Genomic DNA, 24,983 nt, shown 5'->3' with positions numbered 1-24,983 from the left:
TAATATGGGTTTGTTTCTTGCAGTTGCCTGATTTTTTTTTTTGCCAACTTTTGTTCTTTTTTTTTTTGCTGTTGTATTGTTCTATTCCCCCCCCCGTCTTTTTACTTGTGAATCACCCAGAGTTAAATTTCTCAAATTTAAGAAATAAGGCAGACAAAAATGCCAAATCCAGTCTGAACACTTGGCTGACAGTGCAACAAACAATAATAAATAATAATAGTAATTGACATAAATATTGTAAATATAATGTGCAAAGCTTTCAGAATCAAAACCGATAACAAGTAGGTTCATCTCAACTACTTATTTAGATCAGTTTCTAACATGGAAAATAGATTTAACTGGGCCTCCCTACTTCTTCAACTTTTGTACAGGTAGTCCTCGAGTTATGATTGTAATGGAGCCTGCCCATTCCACTCATAACTCGAAAACTCGTAGAGTGAATCTCGTTTCTTTAGTGAGATCACTCTCTTACTTGTTAAAATGTATGTGGCTCATTAAGTAAACATGAGGTATCTCAGGTTGGGAAAGATCATGGGGGGGCTAGTGATGGAATAGGCCCCCAAGGCCTCCACGACCCACTAAGTTACCTCATGCTTCCCCCTCCCTTCTTACCACATTGGACTCACTTACTTTGAAAAGATCCATCTCTTCTCTGCCGTGATTACTGCTTTTGAAGGACAGGAGAGTTGATGGAAACCCCTGGGTGCCATAATATTGTGCAAGTTCAGGCACTGATCAGAATGGGTGCCTCAATTCTCGCACTGTTTGTGGTGCCTGCCTCCTGCTTCCCTCCACCTCCAGAACGGAGATGGGGGGGGCTTTTGCATGCCTCCAGAGGTTGGATCCAGCCCTTGGAGGCATGCGGAAGCCTCCCCAACTTCCATTCATGGCACAAACAGCTTGGAAGTCCCCTCCGAGGTTTGGAACCAGTCCTCAGAAGCTCCTTTCTGGGCGGCAGCAGCTTGGAGCAGACCTCGGCTGGATCCAACCTCTAGAGGCATGCAGAAGCTCCCCCAACCTCCATTCCTGGCGCAAACGGCTTGGAAGACCCCTCTGAGGCTTGGATCCAACCTCTGGAAGCTCCTTTCTGGGTTCAAATGCTTGGAGCAGTCCTCTGAGGGCTGGATCCAACCTCCGGAGGCATGCAAAAGCCACCCTGGCCTCCATTCTGGGCTGTCTGGAGGATGCCTCCAAGGCTCCAAAGGACAACGGGGTCACTCTCCCCTAGCGTGGCAAGCTCCAGCAGGCTGGACACAGGTGAGAGGGGCCTGGCCTTCTCCCTCAGTTGAAGGCTACAAGCCTGCTGTCAGGTAGAAAAGAGTTGGGGGCAGGAGCAGGAGACAGGCACCTTTCAGATAGAGAATGAAAGTTTCTGAGGTCCATGATTTGGCGCAACTTCAAACACTCGTACAAGATCACAGACTCCAGAAACTTCCATTCTTGGCATGAAAAACATTTCCAAGTCGACTCTCTTTTCCCTCAAAGGGAAAGAAAACATGGCAGAGAGGATTTTTCCAAGGTAAGTGAGTCCGGCACGGCAGGAAGGCAGGGGGAAGCAGTTGTGAGTAGGGGGAAAATAAGGTGAATGTTGCAATGCCACTGAAGTTGCTCATAAGGGTGAATGACTGCTGTGGTGCTTGTTGTTCGTTGCGAAGTCGTGTCTGACCCATTGCGACCCCATGGACAATGTTCCTCCAGGCCTTCCTGTCCTCTACCATCTTCTGGAGTCCATTTAAGCTCACACCTACTGCTTCAGTGACTTCATCCAGCCACCTCATTCTCTGTCGTCCCCTTCTTCTCTTGCCCTCAACCTTTCCCAGCATTAGGCTCTTCTCCAGTGAGTCCATTGCAGGGGAAGCAGTGTGAATCCTCAGAACTGTTCCTCCATATATCTTATTCAAATACTGAAATTGCAGTAAGATGTGATTGTTGTATGGCATCCAGCATCTCTTTTGGTAATAAGGATTGTTGTTGTTAGTTGCGAAGTCGTCTCCGACCCATCGCGACTCCATGGTCAATGTTCCTCCAGGCCTTTCTGTCCTCTACCATCTTCTGGAGTCCATTTAGGCTCATACCTACTGCTTCAGTGACTTCATCCAGCCACCTCATTCTCTGTCATTCCCTTCTTCTCTTGCCCTCAACCTTTCCCAGCATTAGGCTCTTCTCCAGTGAGCCCTTCCTTCTCATTAGGGGTTGGGTTTTAATATGGTTTTAACTATTGTATATATCGGGCATAAATCATTTAATTGTTTTTAACTTTTGTACTTTGTTTTTTAATGTTTATTGCCCTGTACACCGCCCTGAGTCGGGAGAAGGGCGGTATAAAAATTTAATAAATATAAATATAATATAAAATATTAGGTGGCCAAAGTATTTGAGTTTCAACTTCAGGATCTGGCCTTCTAAAGAGCAGTCAGGGTTGATTTCCTCTAAGACTGACCGGTTTGATCGTCTTGCTGTCCAAGGGACTCGCAGGAGTCTTCTCCAGCACCATAGTTCAAAGTCTTCAATTCTTTGGCGCTCAGCCTTTCTTATGGTCCAGCTTTCACAGCCATACATTGCAACTGGAAAGACCATAGCCTTGACTATATGTACTTTTGTTGGCAGGGTGATGTCTCTGCTTTTTAGTGTGCTGTCTAGATTTGCCATGGCTTTCCTCCCCAGGAGCATCTTTTAATTTTTTGGCTGCAGTCCCCATCTGCGGTGATCTTGGAGCCCAGGAAAATAAAATCTGTCACTACCTCCATTTCTTGCCATGGTGCTTCAATATTCACAATTTTGGCACTTGCTTGTAAACAGTAGGGGGCATTCATTACATAACTTCGAACAAACGTTAAGTGAACCCTCGTAACTCTCGGATTACTTGTAGTGCAAAAAGGTTTGCCTTTGACCTGTCTATTTTCATGCTATTCTTACCTGGACTACAGCAATAGTATTTTTATTATATGCCCTGTTCACCGCCCTGAGTCCTTCGGGAGAAGGGCGGTATAAAAATTTAATAAACTTAAACTTAAACTTAAAGGATTAAGATCATGCTGAGCTTTTAATCTGAATTGGATCCCTCACAATTTAATAAGCAAATAAGCAGACATAGCTGCATGCAACATATTTACATTAACATTTAATTTATATTTCAGGCAAAATTTTTATGTTGTCTGAAGATGATTTGGAACTAATTAAAATCTACTTCTCTTGGCTGATTTGATCTGTTATGTTGCACTGCAAAGGTTGATCATTTTGGTAATTCAAAGAAAACAAATGATCAAACATCTGAAGAAGTTAGGAGGGTTACTACATTTCTTGAGATTATTAATCAATCACCAAGTTGTTCTGGAGGAAGGTGAAGGACAATTTGACTTGAGAGATATATTTTATTAAGCATTTTGCAAGATGCAATCAGGGTATATATTGCTAATGGGTTAGAGACGAAACAGAAGCTAGTTCCCCAGGTGTAGCAATTACAGTGCAAGCTCCAAGGATGAAAAATGAAACTCATGTTGACTATCATGAGACATTAATCCAGCCAGAAGTAAATAACTTTTTACCAGCCAAGACTACATTTGAAAACAATGTAGCCAAAATAGATGTAAGAAGAGCCCAGGAGAATTGCATATACTCACATTATAGGAGACGAAAATCTGAGTTTTTGAGCTCGTTATTTTGTAGGGAGAAGTTAAATTTTCTTGGTTTGCTAAGGTGAGGCTTGGCTTAGCCTTGCCTTTTCACTAAAAGCAGTTTGGCTTGCTTATCACATCACAATTTGTGGAGGAAATTTGTGGTCCAACATTCAACTGATAGTTGCCTAGTCTTACAGTGGAGCCTTCTCTAGGCTTCCCCCTTTTAAGGGCCAAATGATAGAAGCAATAGAAGTTTGGCTATGACTATCCTCTGCTGGCAACAACTGGTGTGCCAGGTGCAAGCATTTATGAAACAGAAGGCATCAGCAGCAGTTACTCATGCCCTTGTCATCTCATAAGCAGGATGTGCACTAAATGGAATTGAACTTAAAGACAAGTCTAGTAACTGCAACTATTGCAAAATGCAACATAGCCAATGTACTAACCACTCAATGATTCCCATACTGTATAACACTAGTACTGTAGGAATGTCTAAGGATTAGCTTATCGCCTTTGATAAGCTAATGAGGTTATTCAAATATAGAATCTATTTGCCTAAAGTGTGCCTGCAGTGAGTCCCTTAGTCCAGCGGCCCCAATCTTCTGGGCACCAGGGACCAGTTCTATGGAGAGAGGTTTTTCCGAGGACTGGAGGGGGCAGGCCTTCGCACGCTGCCTGCATCCCATGAGTGGGGCTTCACTTGTTTGCATGGCCTGGTTGCTGGCATGCTGCAGCCCGGTGTCGGTCCATGGACTGGGCGTTGGGGACCTCTGCCTTAGTCCTTTAAAATGCAGCAGGAAGAGATCCAGAGGTACCATTTCCTGCTGGAACTCCCGTATTATGAAGTGCCTTCCTACCAGGAGAAAGATTTGTGCCCCCACTCCTGATTTTTAGACAGCTTTTGAAAAGTTGACTATTGAAGAGAGAATTCAGGGACTGAGACACAAACTGTACGTGAAATGAATGAGAACACTAATACCATGACTTTTAAGTGCTGAATCGTATGTGATGGTTCATTAATACATAGTTATCTATATAATTATTAGGCTTGGGCTATAATTTTGTATGTTTTTTATGGTTGTCATGTTTTCCTACAGTACTCTATTACTGTAGTCTTTTTAATGAACCACTTAAAGTAGGAAGAGCTGAAATGACACAGGAATAATAGTAGTAAACAAACAAAGGTCTAAATAAAATATGTAACCAGTAACATAATATTTCCATAACATATACAAAATTAATTCTCACATAAATCCAAGTATTATTTGAACTGTTGTCACTTTCTTAATTCCTGAAGGACTTACTTTTGATGTTATCATCAATTTAAAGAAGAGAACATTTTGAGTTATTGCTGGACATCAATAGTTTAAAATCTATCCCATTTTTCAGTGGCTATAATAGTTGGCCATAACACTATACATATTTCATGACAAATATGGAAATAATGATAAAGCAGTATTTATGCTATTCCACACATTTATTATTTATTATTCTATTATAGCAGTCCTATTATCTCAGAGGAACACTTTCCCCAAGCAAATTTCCTAAAAATATTTGCCCTAGTTTTATATTACATACTTTTTAAAGCAGTTACACTGGAATTGTTTCGATTTCTAAACCATAGTCATTCTGAATGCATTTTCTGAACTCGAGAACATTTTGTAGCTAATGTTCATTATTTCTTTATAATATAATTCTATATATGCCTTGCAATCATTCATTTAATGACATTCAATGTTATTATTTATGACCATTTTTCACACTGATAACCATTGTATCATCCCCAGGTCACGTGATCAAAATTTGGATGATTGGCAGCTAGCATGGATTTATGATGTTTGCAGTATCCTGAGGTCATGTAATCACATTTTGTGACCTTCTGACAAGCCAAGTCAATGGGGAAAGCCAAATTCACTTAACAACCATGTTACTAATTTAACAACTGCAGTGGTTCACTTAACAACTGTGGCAAGAAAGGTCGTAAAATTAGGCAAAACTCTCTTAACAACTGTCTTGCTTAGCAACTGAAATCTGGGGCTCAATTGTTGTCTTATGTTGAGGACTACCTGTGCAGTCATATGTGTGTGTTTACTATTGAAACTATTGCAAGGTTAAAGGAAATAGACAAAGGAACTTAGATAAAACTTTTTTTATGACTTTTGGTTAAAACCTTTGAAACTTCAACCAATATTCTAAGTTTCTTCTGTGCAAATGAAAACCATATGAATACTTATTTTATCAATTAGAAGTTATAATTGGCTTATTTTACTTAATTTTCAGTTCCACTTAAACCCCTTTTTAAAAAAATCTTTACTCCAGTTTTGGAGACAATTCCAGTATCATCACCTCTAAAATCAAATCATATAGGATCAAAATAGATATTAAAGATAGGACAATGGCAACAAGCAATTTGTTATATATTAATTACTTGTAGAGTAAGGCAATTATTGTTGGTAGTTTAGTGTCTTTATCAATTAAACTGAATATATATGTTGGCAAGAAAGAAATGTATCTACAATTTTCATTCAGAAAATTAGAAGGAACCTTATAGGTTATCTTGTCAACACTCAGCTTTGTGCAGAAATCCACCCAACCATACATTATAGATGTCATCCAGCCCCCATGAGAAAACCTCTTGCAAGGAAGGCTCTATCGTTGTTCTAGGTCAAGGGTAGGCAACCTTGGCTCTTTTATGACTCATGGACTTCAACGCCCAGAATTCCTGAGTCAGCATAGCTGATTCAGGAATTCTGGAAGTTGAAGTCCATGAGTCATAAAAGAGCCGAGGTTGCCTATGCCTATTCTAGGCTGATTGTTTCAACATTTAATAGCTTCTTCAGTCTGGAGATTCTTCTGACTAGTCTATTTCTTTGAACAATAATTTGCCATTTTTTTGCATATTCTAAGAACAACATCCTTCCATTTTTATTTTTTTTCAAAAATCCAGTAATCCTGAATCTGCTTTTTTTAAGGCAGTTTGTTCCATTTCAAATAAAAATTGTTGTCTTCATATTTCCCAAACTGTTCAGAGAATTTGCTCCATATAATTTCATTCAATTCAGGTCCTTTTTTTTATAAAGAAGCTATCCGGTTAGTTTGGTTCTTAATTACCTGGTGGTCTGGTTTCTACTACTAAGACTAAGTGAATGAAGCTTTTTTATTTCATTTTATTTTAGATTTTTAAAAATCCCACCTTTACCAGAGCTTATAACAACTCAAAGAAGTAGTAGTGCAAGATCACATGATGTGGAGAGACCCGGCCCGTAGAATCTTCTAGAGTTGGATAACATCATCAAGAATGGATAACATCATCACTCCTTTCTCTTCCTAGTTTCCCCACAAGTAAGGTGAGCTGGGCTGAGATAGAGTGACCGTCCCAAAGTCATCCAGGCTTTCATGTCTAAGGCAGAATTAAAGTTTCCTGGTTTCTAGCTGCTGCCTTAACCACTAGACCAAACTGGCTCTTTTATTATTTTAAAATAATAAATTGAAGCTGTAACACTGTAGCTAAAACTACAAAAGGTGATGAACAGGAAGAAAAATCCTTGTTATATTTTAGGGTCAGCCCCAGTGCTATTGAATGAATTATAAAAATTATAACAATCATGAATACTTCTAAGAAGTTCTCCAATTTGCACTGTATATTCCTGCCATACAATCTGCACAGTTCCAGAACATTTCCATTTGTATAACACAGTCACATAGAATTCTGCATGCTGTTTGTTGAAATATATAAAACTGTTTTTCCATCATTGTGTAATTATCACTATAATTATCCCCACAGTTGCAAATTAGTCTATAACAGGGACCGGGAAATTGCAGCTCTTGAATGAATCTGACCTCCTGAAGGATAGTGCCCACCTCCCACAGCACGGCAAAGAAGAAAGGAAAATGATAGCAACAAGACAAGGAGAAAGAAGCAGCTGTGCACTCAGTGATAAGGTTAAGTGAGCCTCTTTAAACAGTTTCACATGAATTATAGTTGCCAACTAAGTCTTTAAGTTTAAGTCAAAAGCCCTCAATCCATTTCTGCAATGATGAGTGCCATTTTTGAGAAGGATTATGTACAGAAAGTACCGTCATCATCTTCTTAAACAATTACTACCACTACGTTAAGTTGCATGTCGGTTGAAAAGCTTATTCTCAATTTTCAAGCTTAAATTTACTCTAGTATATTTTATCTGAGATTATGGATGATTACTTCTTTATAATGCATACCATGTTGCTAGCTGTACATACCTATGTCTTTTTAAAACTGAACATGCAAATTTAAATATATATTATTTCTGTGACAGAATCTGATTTCATGTATTAGATTATTCCTCTAAATAAAGCATATGTCCAGACCTGTTTATACCAAAACCTAATTGGATCTGCATCCAAAGGTGCTTTTCCTATGAGTCAGCCTATGTTGATTGTCTTTTAGCCTAACTGGGCAATGCTCTTACTCATCCACCAGATTTATTTATTCACTAAATTTATATGTTGCCCCTCTCACTCATCAGGTGTCTCTGATTATTAGGAATACATATTTATCTGATTCTTAAGGAGAGACAAGCAAATCTCTGGAAATAAAATCTAGGTTTGGATTCTGGTGAATTCAGATTGAAGTGTAGGAATATATTTAAGTCAGACTGGGGTGGTAGTTAAACTGTATCCGTGAGAGATGACAAAGGAAATTTGGAAGGCCAGTCTTATTTGGCAAGGTGAGAAGTTAATATCAAAGAAATCATATAAACTAATTTGGACCCAGCTCTTTGCAACTAGAATTCAATTCAATCATGCAACCACACATGCATGATTTCATGAGGCAGGAATTATGGGGATGGTCTTTCTTCATAGCTGCCCCCTTCTCTGTCACAATGTAAAGCATCTTGCTGGAATTTCAGAAAGGAAGACCTGGTTCTTCCAGGGGACTTTTGTGGAATTTTGGCATGTTATAAAGAACATTTTGCTCTATGATATTTTGGCATGTTATAAAGAACATTTTGCTCTATGATATTTTGGCATGTTATAAAGAACATTTTGCCTATTGGGGGGAGAGACATTCAAAGAGCCTTGGTGGAGCAGTGGGCTAATGCCTCCTTAAGTAACACCAGCTGCCTGCAATTAGTGCAGGTTCGCATCCCACCAGGCTCAAGGTTGACTCAGCCTTCCATCCTTCCGAGGTAGGTAAAATGAGGACCCAGATTGTTGGGGGCAATTAAGCTGACTTTGTAATAATGCCGCTTGGGGTGTGTGTGAAAGCCCTAATAAGCAGGCATATACATAGAATGAAGGCTACTGCTAAGCTTGTAAGCCGCCCTGAGTCTTTGGAGAAGGGCGGGATATAAATGGAATTAAAATAAAAAAATAAAAATAAAATAAAGTTGCTTTCAATTGTAGCAATATATAAGCTTTAGAACAGAGTTCCCCAACCTTTCTGGGTTGGTGGCCCAGAGGGGGAGGAGGGGGGAAAGAGGGGGTGGTTTTGTGGGAGGGGCAGTTGCATGCGTGTGCGAGTGGGGCACCCATGATGCCCCAAGTGCTTAAATGAGTGGGGCCCCAAGCACCCGCAATAGCTGCATGATTGGCAATCATAAGAGTGGGGCTGTGCACACGCACACATGCACACCAGCCAGTCACTCATGCAGCCCAGTTGTGATTAGGCCACGGACCAGTAGTGGGGCACGGCCCATAGGCCCATAGACCTCTGCCTTAGCAAATACATATGCACATACATAATGACTACACACACACACACACACACACACACAATGTTATGACTTGTATTTGTCTAGTTTTCTATTAAGTGGTAGACCTTATTTAAAAGGAAGTTGAATGTATGAAATTCAGATATAAAAGCAGTGCAACTATCTATGCCTTGTCAGTTTTGATTTACTTTTCTTGATGTAAAGATAACAGTCTGCCAAATAAGGCAGAACAATTTGAAATGGGTTCAGTATTAACAAAATATAAAGCACAAGTTACTGATTCCAGTTCTAAATAGGCAGATATATATTTGAACAATTGACTCAGATACTTTAACTTTCAAAAAAGATCCATTTCTGCTAGGACAATAATACTGGATTTAAGCTACGGGACTTATGTAAGAGGATTCTTACCTGATTGACCAGGTGGTGGAACCCCTAGTGATCCTCTCGGCAGGCATAAAAATACAGTGAGTACAGCTGCTTTGTTTCCTGAGCATGGCTCAATGGCAATTGGTTTTGGAGAACCCTGGAATTAAAGAAAAAAGTACAACATTGACTGACTGAGATTATTTTCTGGCTTTACATATTTTTTTAAAAATTCAAACTATACTTTAAGTATTTTTTTTTTAGACAGGACTTTCAACACCATTTCCTAAAGGTCTTTTGGACCTGAGCAATGCATTGTGGCATAATTTCTCAAAGATTACAGACTGTTTCTGTAATCCCTGAGAAATTATGTAGGATAATGAACATTTATGGCATAAATGTGGTGACTTTAACATGTCATAAGACATTTTCCCCTCTTTCAAATATGTCATTTTCTAAGCTTTTCCACAAGTACTTCTATTTATGTTTTGAAATATCATTTATAAATATATATTTTCATGAATAATTTCAACTACTGAGTTAAATGCAAAAAATATACAACAATTGATATTAATTTTCATTCTTACAAATGTAGCATGTATTAATTTAAAATAAAAATATAATCATGTAATCAACAGCCTTCAGGATTATTACTCGGGATAAAAATCACTTTGCAATTTACATACAAAAAATATAGCTTTGTTTGTGACAGTTTATTTTCCTACAACAGAATGCAACTGAACTACAAAACTTATTTTTAAAATGAAACTCACATTGAAATGCATTGTATTGTCTAAAAGTACATAAAGTTAGAAAAATTGTTATTTAAACATGAAAGAAAACAAAAAATGGTTTAAAAAGAAAAGTGATGTTGATAATAAAGTATATTAAGTCATATATTTATCAAAAATTTTTTTACAAACCATCAAAAATGGTTTATCTCAAGAGAACTGTAGAAGAAAAAGAAACACTGAACATTCAATATTTACTAAGAAAGACAGCCATTTATCAATTTATGTTATTTCTTTTTAATTCACTGTATTCCTTTGAGTTTTTATTTGTTTGCTTAGTCTTCTATGCTGTAAATTTCTATAGCATTTTGTAAGTTACTGAACATCTCAAAGGTTAAAGTTCAAACAACACCAGCATGTAAATATCTCATGAACTACGACTGCTATTCCATAGAGTATGATAAACCTCCATGTTCCCAAATGGCATCCTAACCACCCAAATCTTTTTGATACTTTGGAAGTCCAATAAAACAGAAGACTGGATACTGGATGAATTGGTAGGCAATTCAGTTATCGGAGAAACATGGGCAAATTTCAACATACCAATAATTATCTAAATAACTGCATGTTGCATGATCTGAAACTCCACTGATAGAGAACCAGATGAATTATGGGATGAACTTTAATAAGTCATTAAGGATGAATGTGAAAAGAGAATGCAAAAATGAAGAAAGAAAAGAAAGCAAACTAGATGTCAGGACAAACCAGGAAAATTGCCAAGGAGAGAAAGATAAGATGCCAAAGTCAATAAAGATAAAAATCTCAGAAAGAAACAAAAGAATTTCAGAGAACTATTAGAAGGCAAGAAGTATTACAGTATTACAACAACATCTGTAAAGACATTAAAGATAGAAATAAATATGGACAATTGCATAGAAAATTTCTGAGTGGGCAATTTTAGAGAATGTTGTCACATCTGAAACATGCAAACAAACAAAAAATATCCCACTGTTGCCATGCACAACACTTTTCAAAGTGTAGTGATCTTTGTTGTCTTTTCTCCCAATAAATTAAAAAAAAACCTGATTCAAATAGTATTAGCATTAAGCATTTTCAATTGAACTTCATCAAAATCAACTACATCCAGTATTTTCATTTCTGTCTAAGAAAGTGTTTTATAGCATGTTCTAAAGGGGGGGGCACTGAAGTGCAATCTTAGCATATATCATTTCAATTTTGCAGTAAGAGACTCAGGCAGCATAGAGCAAATGATCATAATTCAGATACCCTTAGGTTTGTCAGTTGTTTAAAGATAAATACATAACCCTAAATCAAAGTTATTTCAGTGGGACATGACGCATTCTTTTAACTGTACAGTTTATCATATACTTTTCACAGCTTTGGAGGGGGGAGGGGGGAGATAGGGCACGTGTTTATTTGCCCAAAGCACTTAGCAACTTCAATTTATTTACCAGAATTAACATGTTTTGGATGGTAAGAAGCAGCAGTTGTTATGCTTTGCCAAAAAAGGTACCAAAGAGAGCCAGACCATAAATAAACCATTGGAATACATAATACATGCAGGAAATAATGAAAACTGAGACAATATGCTGTTCTGATTGAAAGGGTATCTAAAATCTTATTTAAAAAGGGTATCTAAAACGTTATAAAAACAAACAAGTATCTCACAAAAGGAACAATTCAATTATAATTAAGTAGCTTAAAACATGTTTTGTATTCACATAATGATAGGGTCAGATTTATTTCTGTGGGCTTGTTGATAGACTCACAACAGCAGCCTTTCCAATCCCACAATTGTTATTCTACCCAAAGAGTCTTTCATTATATGCTGAAGCTTTCTCCAAGGCAATGACCTTTCTAATTCTTTGGACTGGAACAATCATTTCCCCACTTTTGGAACCTATATAACATGCTTTGTCTATTTCAATAAACATTTATTTGAAATAACACCACAAAAAGTACAAAACTAAATAGTTTTTGGTCTGCAGAGAATATTTTAAACTGTGCAAATAAAACATAACTATTACACAAGACAATATGGCAGAAAAGATAAATCATTTCATTTTGTTAAACTTGAATATCATAAACAAAGTCATGGAATCTTAATCTAGAACAGGGGTGTCCAGCCTTGGCATCTTTAAGACCTGTGGACTTCAACTCCGATAATTCCCCAGCCAGCATTCTGGGAGTTGAAGTCCTGAGGTCTTACAAGTTGCCAAAGTTGGACAGCCTTGATCTAAAGAATGTTACGGTAAATAATATATCTTGGAGCTGACTACTTTGTTGCAGAACATTTGGTTTAGGCCAGGGGTAGGCAACCTCGGCTCTTTTATGACTCATGGACTTCAACTCCCAAAATTCCTGAGTCAGCTGACTCAGGAATTCTGGGAGTTGAAGTCCATGAGTCATAAAAGAGCCGAGGTTGCCTACCCGTGGTTTAGGCTGTAGAAGTCTTGAAAGAGTTTGAACACCAGAAGGAACAGGACAAAATGTGGAGCTAGAATGCCTCTGCTAGTCCACTGCAACTGTAGGAAACTGGACTGATAAACATCTTATATCAGTGGTGTCAAACCTATGGCACGGTACCAGAGGCAGCACTCAGAGCCCTCTTTGTAGGTACACGCACCACCACCACTAGCAGCTCGCGCAGGTCCATTAGGCCGCCACCGCCCGGAGCAGCAGCCCCACCCAGCACAAAGCAGGCAAAACGGCCAGCTAGTAAGCTCGAGTAGAGGTCTTAGAGCATTGAGATGGCCATGCCTACCTGGTCACACCACCCAGTCTGCTGTGACACCCTGGCCATGCCCACCCAGTGGGCCACACACCCCACCCTCCCTGAAGGAAGCACAATGCTGATGCGGCCCTGACACTTTGCAATAAATAAGTGGGTTTTGGGTTGCGGTTTGGACACTCGGTCTCTAAAAGGTTCGCCATCACTGTCTTATATCATTGAAAAATGAATGGGGTTTATGCACAGAGGATTTGCTGGATGGAGAACACAGTCTTCTAGTGCAGGGCTTTTCAACCTTTTCACAGAATGTACCACTTTTAGGATATGGCAATATTAGAGTACTACCAGTTGCCTAGCAAAGTGTCAAAAACTTGACCAAAAAAAAAGGAACAAAGTAATAAAGTACAGGCAGTCCTCAACTTACAACTGTTCGCTTAGTAACTGTTCAAAGTTACAAAGGCACTGAAAAAAGTGACTTATGACCATTATTCACACATATGACTGTTTTAGCATAAATCACCAGGATCAGGGGATTTACATTCAGATGCTTGACACATTGTCCCAGGGTCATGTGATCCCTTTTGCAACCTTCTGACAAGTAAAGTCAGTGGGGAAGCAAGATTCACTTAACAACCGTGTTGCTAATTTAACAACTGCAGTGATTCACTTAACAAATGTGGCAAGAAAAATCATAAAATGGGGCAAAACTCATTTAACAAATTTCTCACCCCTCCTCCTTTTATATCTCCTCCTCTCCCCTCTTTCTTTTATATCCTCTCTTCTCTCCCCTCTTCTTTTATATCCTCTCTTCCCTCTTTCTATTATATCCTTTCTCTCCCCTTTCTTTTATATCCTTTCTCTCCCCTTCTTTTATCTCTTTTCTCTCCCCTCCTTCTTTTATATCCTCTCTTCTCTCCCTCTTCTTTTATATCTCTCTTCTCTTCCCCCTTCTTTTATATCCTCTCTTCCCTTTCTTTTATATCCTTTCTCTCCCTTCTTTTATATCCTTTCTCTCCCCTCCTTTTACACCATCTGTTCTCTCCCCCTTCTTTTATATACTCTCTTCTCTCCACCTTTCTTTTATATCATCTCCTCCCCCCCTTTTCTCTTCAGTGCACCTCCAGCTGACTGCTCTCCTGAAGGCTGTGCTTCTCCGTCTCTCTTTTGCCATACCCTTCTCTTTCTCCCGTCGTCTTTTTTCTCTCTCCCTCTCCCGCCAAAACCTGCTCCTTTTATAGCCTTTGCTCTCTCTCCCCCTCCTCCTTTTCTCTTCCATGTGCACTGGAAGCACCAATCAGCTTGAGTTGCACACTCTGGTCCTGGGATCTCAGCAGAACCCAGGCCACACCTCATGCAGCTCTAGTTGAATCTCCACCTGAACACTGCATGGGGCTGCCTGCCACCCCAAGGCCGCCACCAATCAGCTGGAGCTGTGTCCACCAATCCTGGGCTCTCAGCAGAACTCAGGTAACACCTCACACAGCTCCAATTGACTTTCCCATAAGCCTGTGTGGCGCTGCTGCTGCTTCACCTCATCCACTTTTACACTTTTTTTACACTTTTTTTACAGTGCTTTTCAACCTGTCGTATGCGTACCACCTGCCAGGTGCCGATGTACCACCAGTGATACGCGTACCACCAGTTGAAAAGCCCTGTTCTAGTGCATAAGTTACATAGGAGGAATAAAAAAATACAAAAAGTTCAGAAAACCAGTGACAGTGATTGGATAGATTTTAATTTCCTGTCTCTTCCTTTTTTTAAAAAAATGATTTTTATTGCAGTATAAACAATCAGAAGAGCAATAAAAATATTCTGAAATAAATATTCATTATATTCACAAAGCAAAATGAAGTGAAGCAATTTATATTGCAAGAAAAAAGAACATCCATTATAGCTAAGCATTGGCCATATATCTCTGGGCAGTCATTTCAAAGCTAGGTGCATCTAATTTTTAAAAGTGCATTATTATGCCATAAAGACAAATAGATCGTGAATCTTATGCCAAAAAAGCAATTAGAAAATTGGATCAAGGAATTAATGTAAATATGTTACACTTGTCAGCAATAATAAGTATTTTGACACAAGTGGAATAAAATTTGACATAGTGCACAAATACTGATCAGATACGCTAAATATTTAAAATGCAAACAAGTATTCATTACTCACTTCCATGTTGCTAAACTAAATACCTAAATGCTAGCTAGGCTTATCACAATTAGTCTATAAATAAAAATGATTTTTTGCTCTTCTCAAATGTTTCCCCTTAAGAAATAATGATAATTTATACATAAAACTGAATTCTTAATCACATTATTAACACTGTACAGTATTTATCTGATAAACCCAACTAGAGTAAACATGATTTCTTTGTATACAAGCACTCATGTGTGTTGATTTGATGTAATTAACACAGCAATTTCAGATCCTTGCAGCTGTTTCTTAAAGTTCTATTTGTGACAACATTAGATAGTCAAAACTTCCTCACCTCTTGAAAAGAATTAAATCAGATGGGAATAATATTAATATGAAAACTGGCCTTGACATTTGCAATGCAAGCCACATTAATACTTCAATCCTATTACCATTTTGCTAATGTACTTGTTCTTTTCTTTGGTTTAATGTTGCATTGATCCTTATGACATAATGCTGTCTTTTGTCATGTTGCATTTTATATGCATTGGCATGCACATCAAAGAATCTAACTACTTATTTTAGAAGTTTACCATTTTTTTCTAGGCTTCACTGAACATGACTAATGGAATCCCACCCTCACGAATTGCAGTATTTTCAGCCCCCATGATAGCATCAACTTAATCAGGTGAGACTATAATATCACTCTATAGCAAGCTGCTTTCAAAATATGAATAAGGAGAGGCATATGCAATTTTTCCTTATTGATGTCCACCTTCTGTGGCTCTCACCACTGGAAATCCTGCACCAAATTATTAAATAATTAACATTTATAGTAAAAATTATTGGTTTTACGATAAATGTTAATTATTTAATACTTTTTTTGCTGTCTCAGTTATTTCAGCCGAATAAGAAAAGAAACAATGAATAATTTAAACATTAATGAAATTATTGCACAAACACTTCCACTAGAGTAAAATCTATGCTTCAGGAAGAATATTCTTCAGAAAATACTGTAGGAAGATATTTGTTCATACATTTCATGAGGCTTCTCTGTGAGTTACCAGAATGTTTTTGTCTGTTTGCTTGTTTGTTTTGACCTTTTATTTGATATCTTCACCTTCCATTAAATTCCATGTTCAATATACTCATACTTTAGCTGCAACTTACTCTGAGGATTGAACAAGAACATCAATATTTTGAGGGGTTTTTCTACAAAGTTTTCTAGTTGAGACTTCCATAATGATTTACAATTTTAATTAATTAAATATTCCTATCTGCTAAGTGCTAAGTAAGCATTATTATCTATTTTAGAATAGTGATCTACTAACAGGATTCTCTACTTTGGCTTCTTAAAATGTTGCCACCAATCTGAAGAAAGGATTACATTAATTTCTTTCTTCCATAGCTATTCAATCCCTCAAAGTGAATTTATCCTCAAGGTTCATATTATAATATCAAACAAGCACTTTCCTTTTCATTTCCAGAACCCATTGAAAATATTATCAAAAATAGAACAATAGAAATAGTAAATAGAAGTATGGAGTTATATTTTACTATACAGCTGATTTTAACACAGACTAGCTATTCTAATCTGTTACACAGATTTTTCTCCAGTGATTCTTCTAATTCCAAGTAGATAGTATTGACAACAATTTGACAAAAGAAAATAAATGTGAGCCATTTCTGGACAACAGATCTAGAAACATGATCAAGAACAGCAACTTTTTTATTGCTTTACCACATGCCTAAAGGCTGTGCCAATGAAACATGATAGTGATTATAAAAAAGAAGAGGAAGAGAGATTGCCAAGAAAAGTAAATTCAGAGAGGAACATTGGGCTATGGGAAGGAAGCATACATTTCCATCATGCTATTTCCTTTCAGAATAAGCAGCATTATACAAAGTGCAGAAACAGAGCAAGAAATAGTAAGCAAAATAAATAAAAGACATGACATAAAAAATGAAAATGAAACAGCTAAATCCAGTTTAACCAAACAACATTGGTTATATTTCTTAATATTCTTTATCCTCACAAAGTACCTTTGATTCTACACATCCACAGATTACTTCCATTTGTTCTTTAAATCTGTCATGTTTCTCTTTTCTGAGGATCTCTTCAATTTCATCTAACAATTTGTCATTTTCTTTCTCTAGACCCGAGTTGTCAAACTGCTGGCCTGCGGGCTGGATGCGTCATGCCTAAACCGTGCCCACCCCATTGCCAGCAATGGAAAAAAAGTCGTGATACATCGCAACACGTCACGTGATGTTGCAAGCTTGACACCCCTGCTCTAGACTTATTCACAATTTCTTCATGTATTTGTTTTGGGATCCTTTGTTCTCTCTATGATCAAACCACTACAGTCTACTTCTTTTACTTTGATTTTTAATCCATTTTCAGTATGTACTTATTCATTCTTGACTTCTTGAACCCCTACACTTATTAAATCGTATTATTTCTATTGCATTAAATTGTGATATATCTCCTGACATTTTCATTCCACATAACAAGGAAAGTAAAAGCACACAAGCATTTCACTTCTTTTGGCATTCATTTCTCACAACTGACCATACTCTGCCTATAAACGTGCTACCAGCATTTGCATGGCTTAAAATTTCTCTATCCATTTCCTCATTTTTAGTAATCATTCTAAGGGTACATATACTGTTGTACTTTTACATTGTTCATTGAATTTTGTCATATTGTTCAATCAACCGTATGTAAACCAAATGCCTTTGTCTTGGATATATCAATTTAAAATCCTAAGCTTTCTTGTACCATATAATCTAGCTAACATTCCCTACATAGCATTCAGATTCACAGCTAATAACATGGTTCCATCTAGATACCAAAGTACAGGTACATTTATGTGCCAAATCATGTACATTACCAGCATACTTTATACATTATCCATAAATACATTAAACAGCCAAGAGTCCATTGCAAATCTATGCCTTATTTCCTGATGAATAAAATAGGAAAAGGAATCGCATTAGTTGCTTCACATAAAAAACAAATGTGTTCTCAAATCATTGGCAAATGCTTCAAAGATATGACCTATAGATAGAAATGCATAACTATATACTTTTTATGTGAAAATGTGAAGAAAATAGCATTAATTTTCCAAAATAGTGCCTCTGCCTAACAAAATATTGAAAACATGTCAATATTTTCCAGCAAGCAAAAAACAACCTCTAGTACTTTGAAGTATCGGATAACATCAAATGCTAAAAATATTCATACTGTTTGCAAGCAACTGAAGGTTGGAAATAGCCAAAGTCATAAGCAAATTTTTCACACTCTTGGACTATCCAAAGGCAAAAAAGTAAGTCTGGAATCTAATCCTCCATAACATTTTGCTCCTAAGCGTATAAGAGACCTATCCCTCAATTCAGAGTAGTGGATCACAAGAAAAAGGTGCTGAAAAGCATTTTTATTGTATTATGGGAAGAGGGAAATCAGTGAGACATTTTACATGCTGAGAAAACTTTCAACATTTTACTTTGAATTATCTCAGAAATTTAATTATCAAATGCACAGAGTAAATTAGAGTTATAGAAGAATAAAATCTAAAACCTAACTATGTACTTGTATTGTGTTTTTGTGGATGCTTAATTTCCTCTTGGATTAAATTTTAACCTTATTCTAATTCTAATTCTGCAATCAGACTCCCTTGGTACCTGATGGCAGAGTGACCACAGGCATTATTTTACAATATTAGGCCTAATGCCATATACATGTATTTTTTACTTGTTAGTTTTGTCGTATGAGATAGACAACTTTCATGTGAGATTTACTTAATTTTTATGCCCATCTATTATGTTGGTAATTTTAAGATCCAAGTCAAGGATCAAAAAGGTTTCCTCTTTTTCTATCTCCAGCCCATGTGATTGTTCTCAGCTCTTTTTCTGAGAAATATTAACTGAAAGCAAATGCAAATGTACAAGATTGAGGAAGTTTATTTTTTCTTATGACAGAATCAAGGGATTCCTCTGCAACTGTTTATTATCCAAAAATTGAGGGGAGGACTCTGCTCCCCATAAAGGTCTCTTGCACATGGTAAGTTTCAATTCTATCAGTTTACGTTTGCAGAACCTAATTTCTTCTTATTAAATGAATTGCCAACAATACTCTCTTATCTTCACTATAGAAAACTAGCTGTACTGGGAACTTGATGAGTCATCAGTTTTAAATCTGAGAAAATAATTGAGTGGTATTTAAAGGTCAATTACCCATTGAGGTTTACCTTAATGTGTCTCCAATTCTTCTTCATGGGAATCTCATGAGATCTTCCTTGGTATCTCTAGTTCATTCCTACTGAGGAGTGAAACAAAGCTGGAGCTGAGAGCTCTGTGGCAAAATGAAGAGAGGAGGCTAAGGCCTCTGACCTATCTCAGGTCCACATTAAGGAAGTATAGCATGAGTGTGTCTGCTAGGACCTGAATCATGGTGAATTACCTGTGAGCAGGGTAAATTCTAAGGCCCAAGATTATAAACTAGGGGTAAAAAACTGGGAAGATAATGGCCCTGATGTACAAATTGACTGTTCATCCTGGGTGTAAGGATGAAAGACTAATTGCACTATTTAGTAGTTGATTCCCTCTGACCAGCCGGTGCCTGGAGACACGAGGCTCCTTCACTTTTACCCAATCAAGCAAATGTTTAGAGGTTTTGGGGCTGAAAAATATTTTAACCTATTCCCAAACTGTATATGTGTAAGAAATCCTGATCACTGGCTCACTGCTTACACCTAGTGGTAAGCAGTACATTGTGGGCTGTTTCTGATGACTCTTCAGTGTTTTACTCAAAGTGATGATTCAGGATGACTTGGGTAATATATATTTTCATGTGTCATTCAATTTGCCCTTGACACATAAATGGCAGTTAAAAATAAATATCTCAGATCAGTCACATTGGTCTTTTAACACAGACACAATGCATAAGGAGTTTATCAACTGGAAAAGAAGGTGAACCCTGTAGTTCAGTTAACATGTATTATTAAGTCAAAGCAAAGTGAAAGGAGTAGCAGAAGAATTCACTTTATTACAATCCAAAAATTCACTTAAGTCTAGCAATCTTATCCCTGATAAAAAAAGTTCTTGATAGATCATGATCTTTTTCAATATGAATTTGCTTTGGTATAATTCTTATGAGGTTTGGTGACATCAATTATAAACAGGAGTCTTGCTGTACAGTTAAGCTACAAATTGTAGCCTGGTAATGAAATCAATTTTGTATAATTTTGGTATCGGATATTTGTCTCAGCAACCACCAACCTCAGAGTTCCTTGTGGAAAGATAGGGAGGAGGAATTGCTATAAGCAGGGAGGGACAATTGAAATAAGCAGAGGATTTTGCCAACCAAAATTATTACTAAATGGTAGGTATAAAAGAACTTTTGATTCAAAGATTGACCAAATCATTCCTTCAACTTTATTTTATTTATATCCTGCCTTTATTATTTTTACAAATAACTCAAAGCAGCAAAGATACACAACACACCTTCCTCTTCCTATTTTTCCCACAACAACCACCCCAGGTGGTGAGTTGGGCTGAGAGTTTAAAAAAAAAAATATAATTTGGGGAAAAAAATATAATTTTGGGGAAATATAATATTCTGCCTTTTAATATTCCCAAAAATATTTCTTTCTCTGGGGTGGGAGGGGGGAATTGACTTCTCACAGGAATAATAACAGAACAGGGGATTGTTTGACAACATAATAGAAATGTCCTACCTAGTGTATATTTTCTATAATGTAGAAAACAGTTTCAGAATTAAAATAGAAAATGTATATATAACCTGGAACTGTGGAGAGTAAAGAGAGACAAGAGACAGATTATAAATTTATTCAACCTCATCACCTCCTCCACCTTTTTTTTTTGCAAAGTTTAACATTTTCCTGAATGAAGTCATGCCTATCCCCATTTTTGCATAGGCTTTGTATAGGATACAATCCCCTGCTTATGGTCCTCTTTTAGGAACTGCATTTTGCTTACTATCTTGAAATACAATGTACAAAAGTGAGATAAAAACACTTTATAATACATAAATAAACATAAGCATCAGGTAGAAAATAATTGCTAAAATAGTCTATAACTACTGTTTTTATGATTTTGATCCTCTGAGAGTTTCTTAATCTGCTATAGCTCATTCAACGAACTGTTGAATAAGCAAGAGATGTTAATAATTATATATCACATTATGGAAGTGTTTTGCACATTCATCTTATTAATGAATATTTCTGTAGATACTATAGGTGTTAGGCAATTTGCACCTGTCCCTTTTCCCTTTAAAAATAAGATTCAGCTACTTCTGTAATTAACAAGCTATAAACAGAATGGCTGTGTAAATGGTTTCACCATAGGTTTAGGAAAATCATTATGTTGCCTGCTTTATTTCTGAGGCTATATTGCTTTCGCAGCAAGAGAGGAATTTGTGAAAGAATTCCACAGCCAATCTGAATTAATATTTTCCTTAATTAATTCAAAGTAACTTTTATTAAGGGAAGACATCATTGTTCTAAAACAGCTTCCTAATTCTAAGTATTTAACCTGACATATGATGCATTTCATATCTATTATAAGCAACAATGGGAAGGTAATGTATCACTAATGGAAAGTAATAAACAATATTAGAAACGTTCCATTTTTAAAGAAAATCTACTTTAAGCTTATTATGGTTTGTTGTAATTAATCAAGTTAGATTTTTTTAAAAAAAACTTTGGCAAAGAAGATAGTTTTGAATAATAATTGGATTTTTTTAGAAGATGAAAGAAATCAGTCATTATTTTTTATATCTTATTTCTCTTCATTGTTATCTTGCTTAATGAAGATTTTCAGAGAATTTGGAAACTGGCAAACTTATTTTTAAGCTTTTGTTAAGCAGTGAATGGGACAAAAGTATATGCAGTCCTTGACTTACAACCATTCATTTAGTGACTGTCCAAATTTACAATGGCACTGGAAAAAGTCATTTATTACTCTTTTTTCACACTTATGACCTCTATAGCATTTTGATCATGTGATCAAAATTTGGACACTTGGCAACTGGCATATATTGATGATGTTTGCAGTGTCTTGATGTCATGTGATCATCTTTTGCAACCTTTTGACAAGCAAAGTCAATGGGGAAGCCAGATTCACTAAGCAACTACATTACTAACTTAACAACTGCTGTGATTCACTTAACAACTGTGGCAAGCAAGGTTGTAAAATGGGGCAAAATTTAACAACTATCTTGCTTAGCAGTGGAAATTTTAGACTGAATTATGGTCATAAGTCAGGGACTATCTTTGTTGCATTAACATAATGGCATAATAACTATAGGATCCTTTGGCTTTGCTTTCAGAAATACTACATTACTTTGCAAATTCTCCTGGGATAGTCAAAATACATCATTTCTTTAGCTGAGAAAAAAGACATAAATGAAAACTGACTTTCATTTATAACATAAATATAAGCTATTGCATTCAACACAGCAGGAATGAGAATCCTAATTTTGGTAAGTCTCCTACCAGACAAATTGAACTGTCCTACTGCACTAAGTATTTTTATTTGCCAATAAATAAAGAAGCAGCTTCTGTATGCAGCTGCTCTTGTCAGATGTGCCCAGATTCAAACAGGCCCCATTTCTCAATAGTAAGTTTCATTTGCCAGTAGTGACATCAGCTACTATTGTTACAGGATATTAAATCCAGCTGCCTTTTGTAAAAGCTTAGTGAGAATATGCAAGCATCTCACAATTGTGGAATATTTTTTGTGATGATGAAAAAAGACCTGTGTTAACATGAGTGATACCACTACATGAAAAAAGATATTGGAAACTGCAAGCCATTACAGTGGGAAAATTGGCGTGGCCAGTACCAGGAAAACATCTATTTCACCTAATTAGTCCCACAGCACAACACAAATAAAGTAGAAGGTGCAAAAAAAAATTAGTATTCGTCAACAAAGTTGAAATGAAAGTCATGAAACAAAACCAAAGAACAAGTAACAAGTTAAAGAGAAAAAGGCCAATTACTATAAAGTTTACAAAGGTTTTTCTATCTGCAGCAATTGACTCATTATCAGAGACTTTTCATGCAAGCCTGCTTTTGTTTCCTGGCTTCTAGAAGTCTAGAAGCGCACAGTACAATTGTCATTCAGCTGGGATTTCTATCTGTATTTCTTATATCAGTAATAGGAATGTCACAGTTCTGAAACACTGACTGTAGGCAGAGATTTTAACAGTCTGCTTTTTGTTCCTGATGGAAAGGCTTTCTTTTTCTCCTTTCCAACTCAGCATGGCAGAAAGGTTATAGACAGGCTTGCTTAGTAATAAAATCTAATTACCTTCTCAAGTCTAATTATCTGCCTTTCTGATTTGAAGACTTCTGAGGTCTAAACTAATAACATGCATGATTTCTATACATAAATCAATATGTGAGAACATTATAAAAATACTTATCTTGGGATGTTCATTGTACTCCCTCAAACAAAAAGATCCTTGATATATTAAATGTCTGAGCCCAAAGCCTTTCAACATTCTTTCACCCAAGATAGTTAGAGACCTGTCAGACTTTACAGCAGATCTAGAAGTAAATCTCAGCTCTTCAGGAATCCAATTCCATCCTCTGCAGTAATTTCATTGATGTGGCACAGCTCTATTAGTAGTTTTTACTTAAGTGATAAGATGTAATTTAGAGAGAGACCCAAACTTTCAAATCCTAGGCTTTTGGCTTCTACTTTTACATTAGGTACTATGTTAATGTTTACCATATGGAGTTTGTAATTTAGTTCAACCTTTCCTAATTGGGTGGTCTTCAAAACTATTTGGACTATAGGTTTCCAGAATTCCAAGCCAAGGGCTAGTGGGGATTCTGAGAATTACCTACTTCAAGTAACCGCCATACATGAAACTGTTTACAAATTAGGTAAGATTGATCTAGTAGTCCATAAATCCATTGTGTAGAACTGATGTATCTAATATTTCTCGTATGAATTTCATGTGGACTTTCTAGCAGATGTTTTACATATGAAAGTATTGCTGAGTTTAAGGAGATGCATTTGCCACTTACGTATGCAAAGAATTGTAGTTTAAGCTTCTGCAGTTGTAACACAGTAACAGCTAAGGATTTTATTACAGTGTGAAATCTAGCACTGCTTGATATTCTGTAATATTTATATTCTGTGAGAAATCTTTTGTGAGGTTTAATGTAATAAAGCAGGCAGAAGCCCAGCTTTATGTAATTAAGTATTTGACTTCTGCTAGCTATGGCTGCTTTAAATGTTATTATGCTGAAGGATGCTTTAAATTTACAGTTTAAAAAACTGAATGAGGGCAATCAGTTGATAAAGATAGTTGTCAGCTAAGATAGAGCTGGTGACTGAGTAAAGGAAATCTGCTAGTCACTTGTGATGGACTATTTGATGTGAATTGGGGTCAAGATACTTAACAATAAAGTTAATGGAACAATTCTGCTCTTTTAAAGTGCAATTATAAATGAACTAGCAAATAACAAGGAAATACATTTCAACCCACAATTAATGGTATGGACAAACATTTACAGATGGGATTTTGGCAGACTCTTAAACCTGCTGAAACAGTGGTCAAGGCAAACTAAACTCAGTACTCATGCAGGGAAGCTGGAACAATATTTAAGACTATTATCTGATTCTCTTCCCATAACATTTGTATTATTTGGCTATTTTG

At 36.7% G+C, this 24,983-nt stretch overlaps 1 protein-coding gene across 3 annotated transcripts in view; it reads right to left on the bottom strand.

Annotated features, from left to right (window-relative positions):
- ATRNL1 (attractin like 1) overlaps positions 1-24,983 on the bottom strand; it is a 563,323-nt gene that overhangs the window by 87,161 nt on the left and 451,179 nt on the right. For all 3 annotated transcript variants that reach the window (XR_014026511.1, XM_081328305.1, XM_081328307.1), the window contains one exon: positions 9,722-9,836. Coding sequence is in view for 2 of the 3 variants with exons in the window: in XM_081328305.1 (XP_081184431.1) it covers positions 9,722-9,836 (115 nt within the window). In the remaining variant the exon portion in view is untranslated. The remainder of the gene's footprint in view (positions 1-9,721; positions 9,837-24,983) is intronic.

Source organism: Vipera berus (genome assembly GCF_964194415.1).
Source record: "Vipera berus genome assembly, chromosome: 5".
NCBI classification, from domain to species: domain Eukaryota; kingdom Metazoa; phylum Chordata; class Lepidosauria; order Squamata; family Viperidae; genus Vipera; species Vipera berus.
Note: the sequence above shows the minus strand (reverse complement) of the source record. Positions and strands in the feature narration are given on the sequence as shown.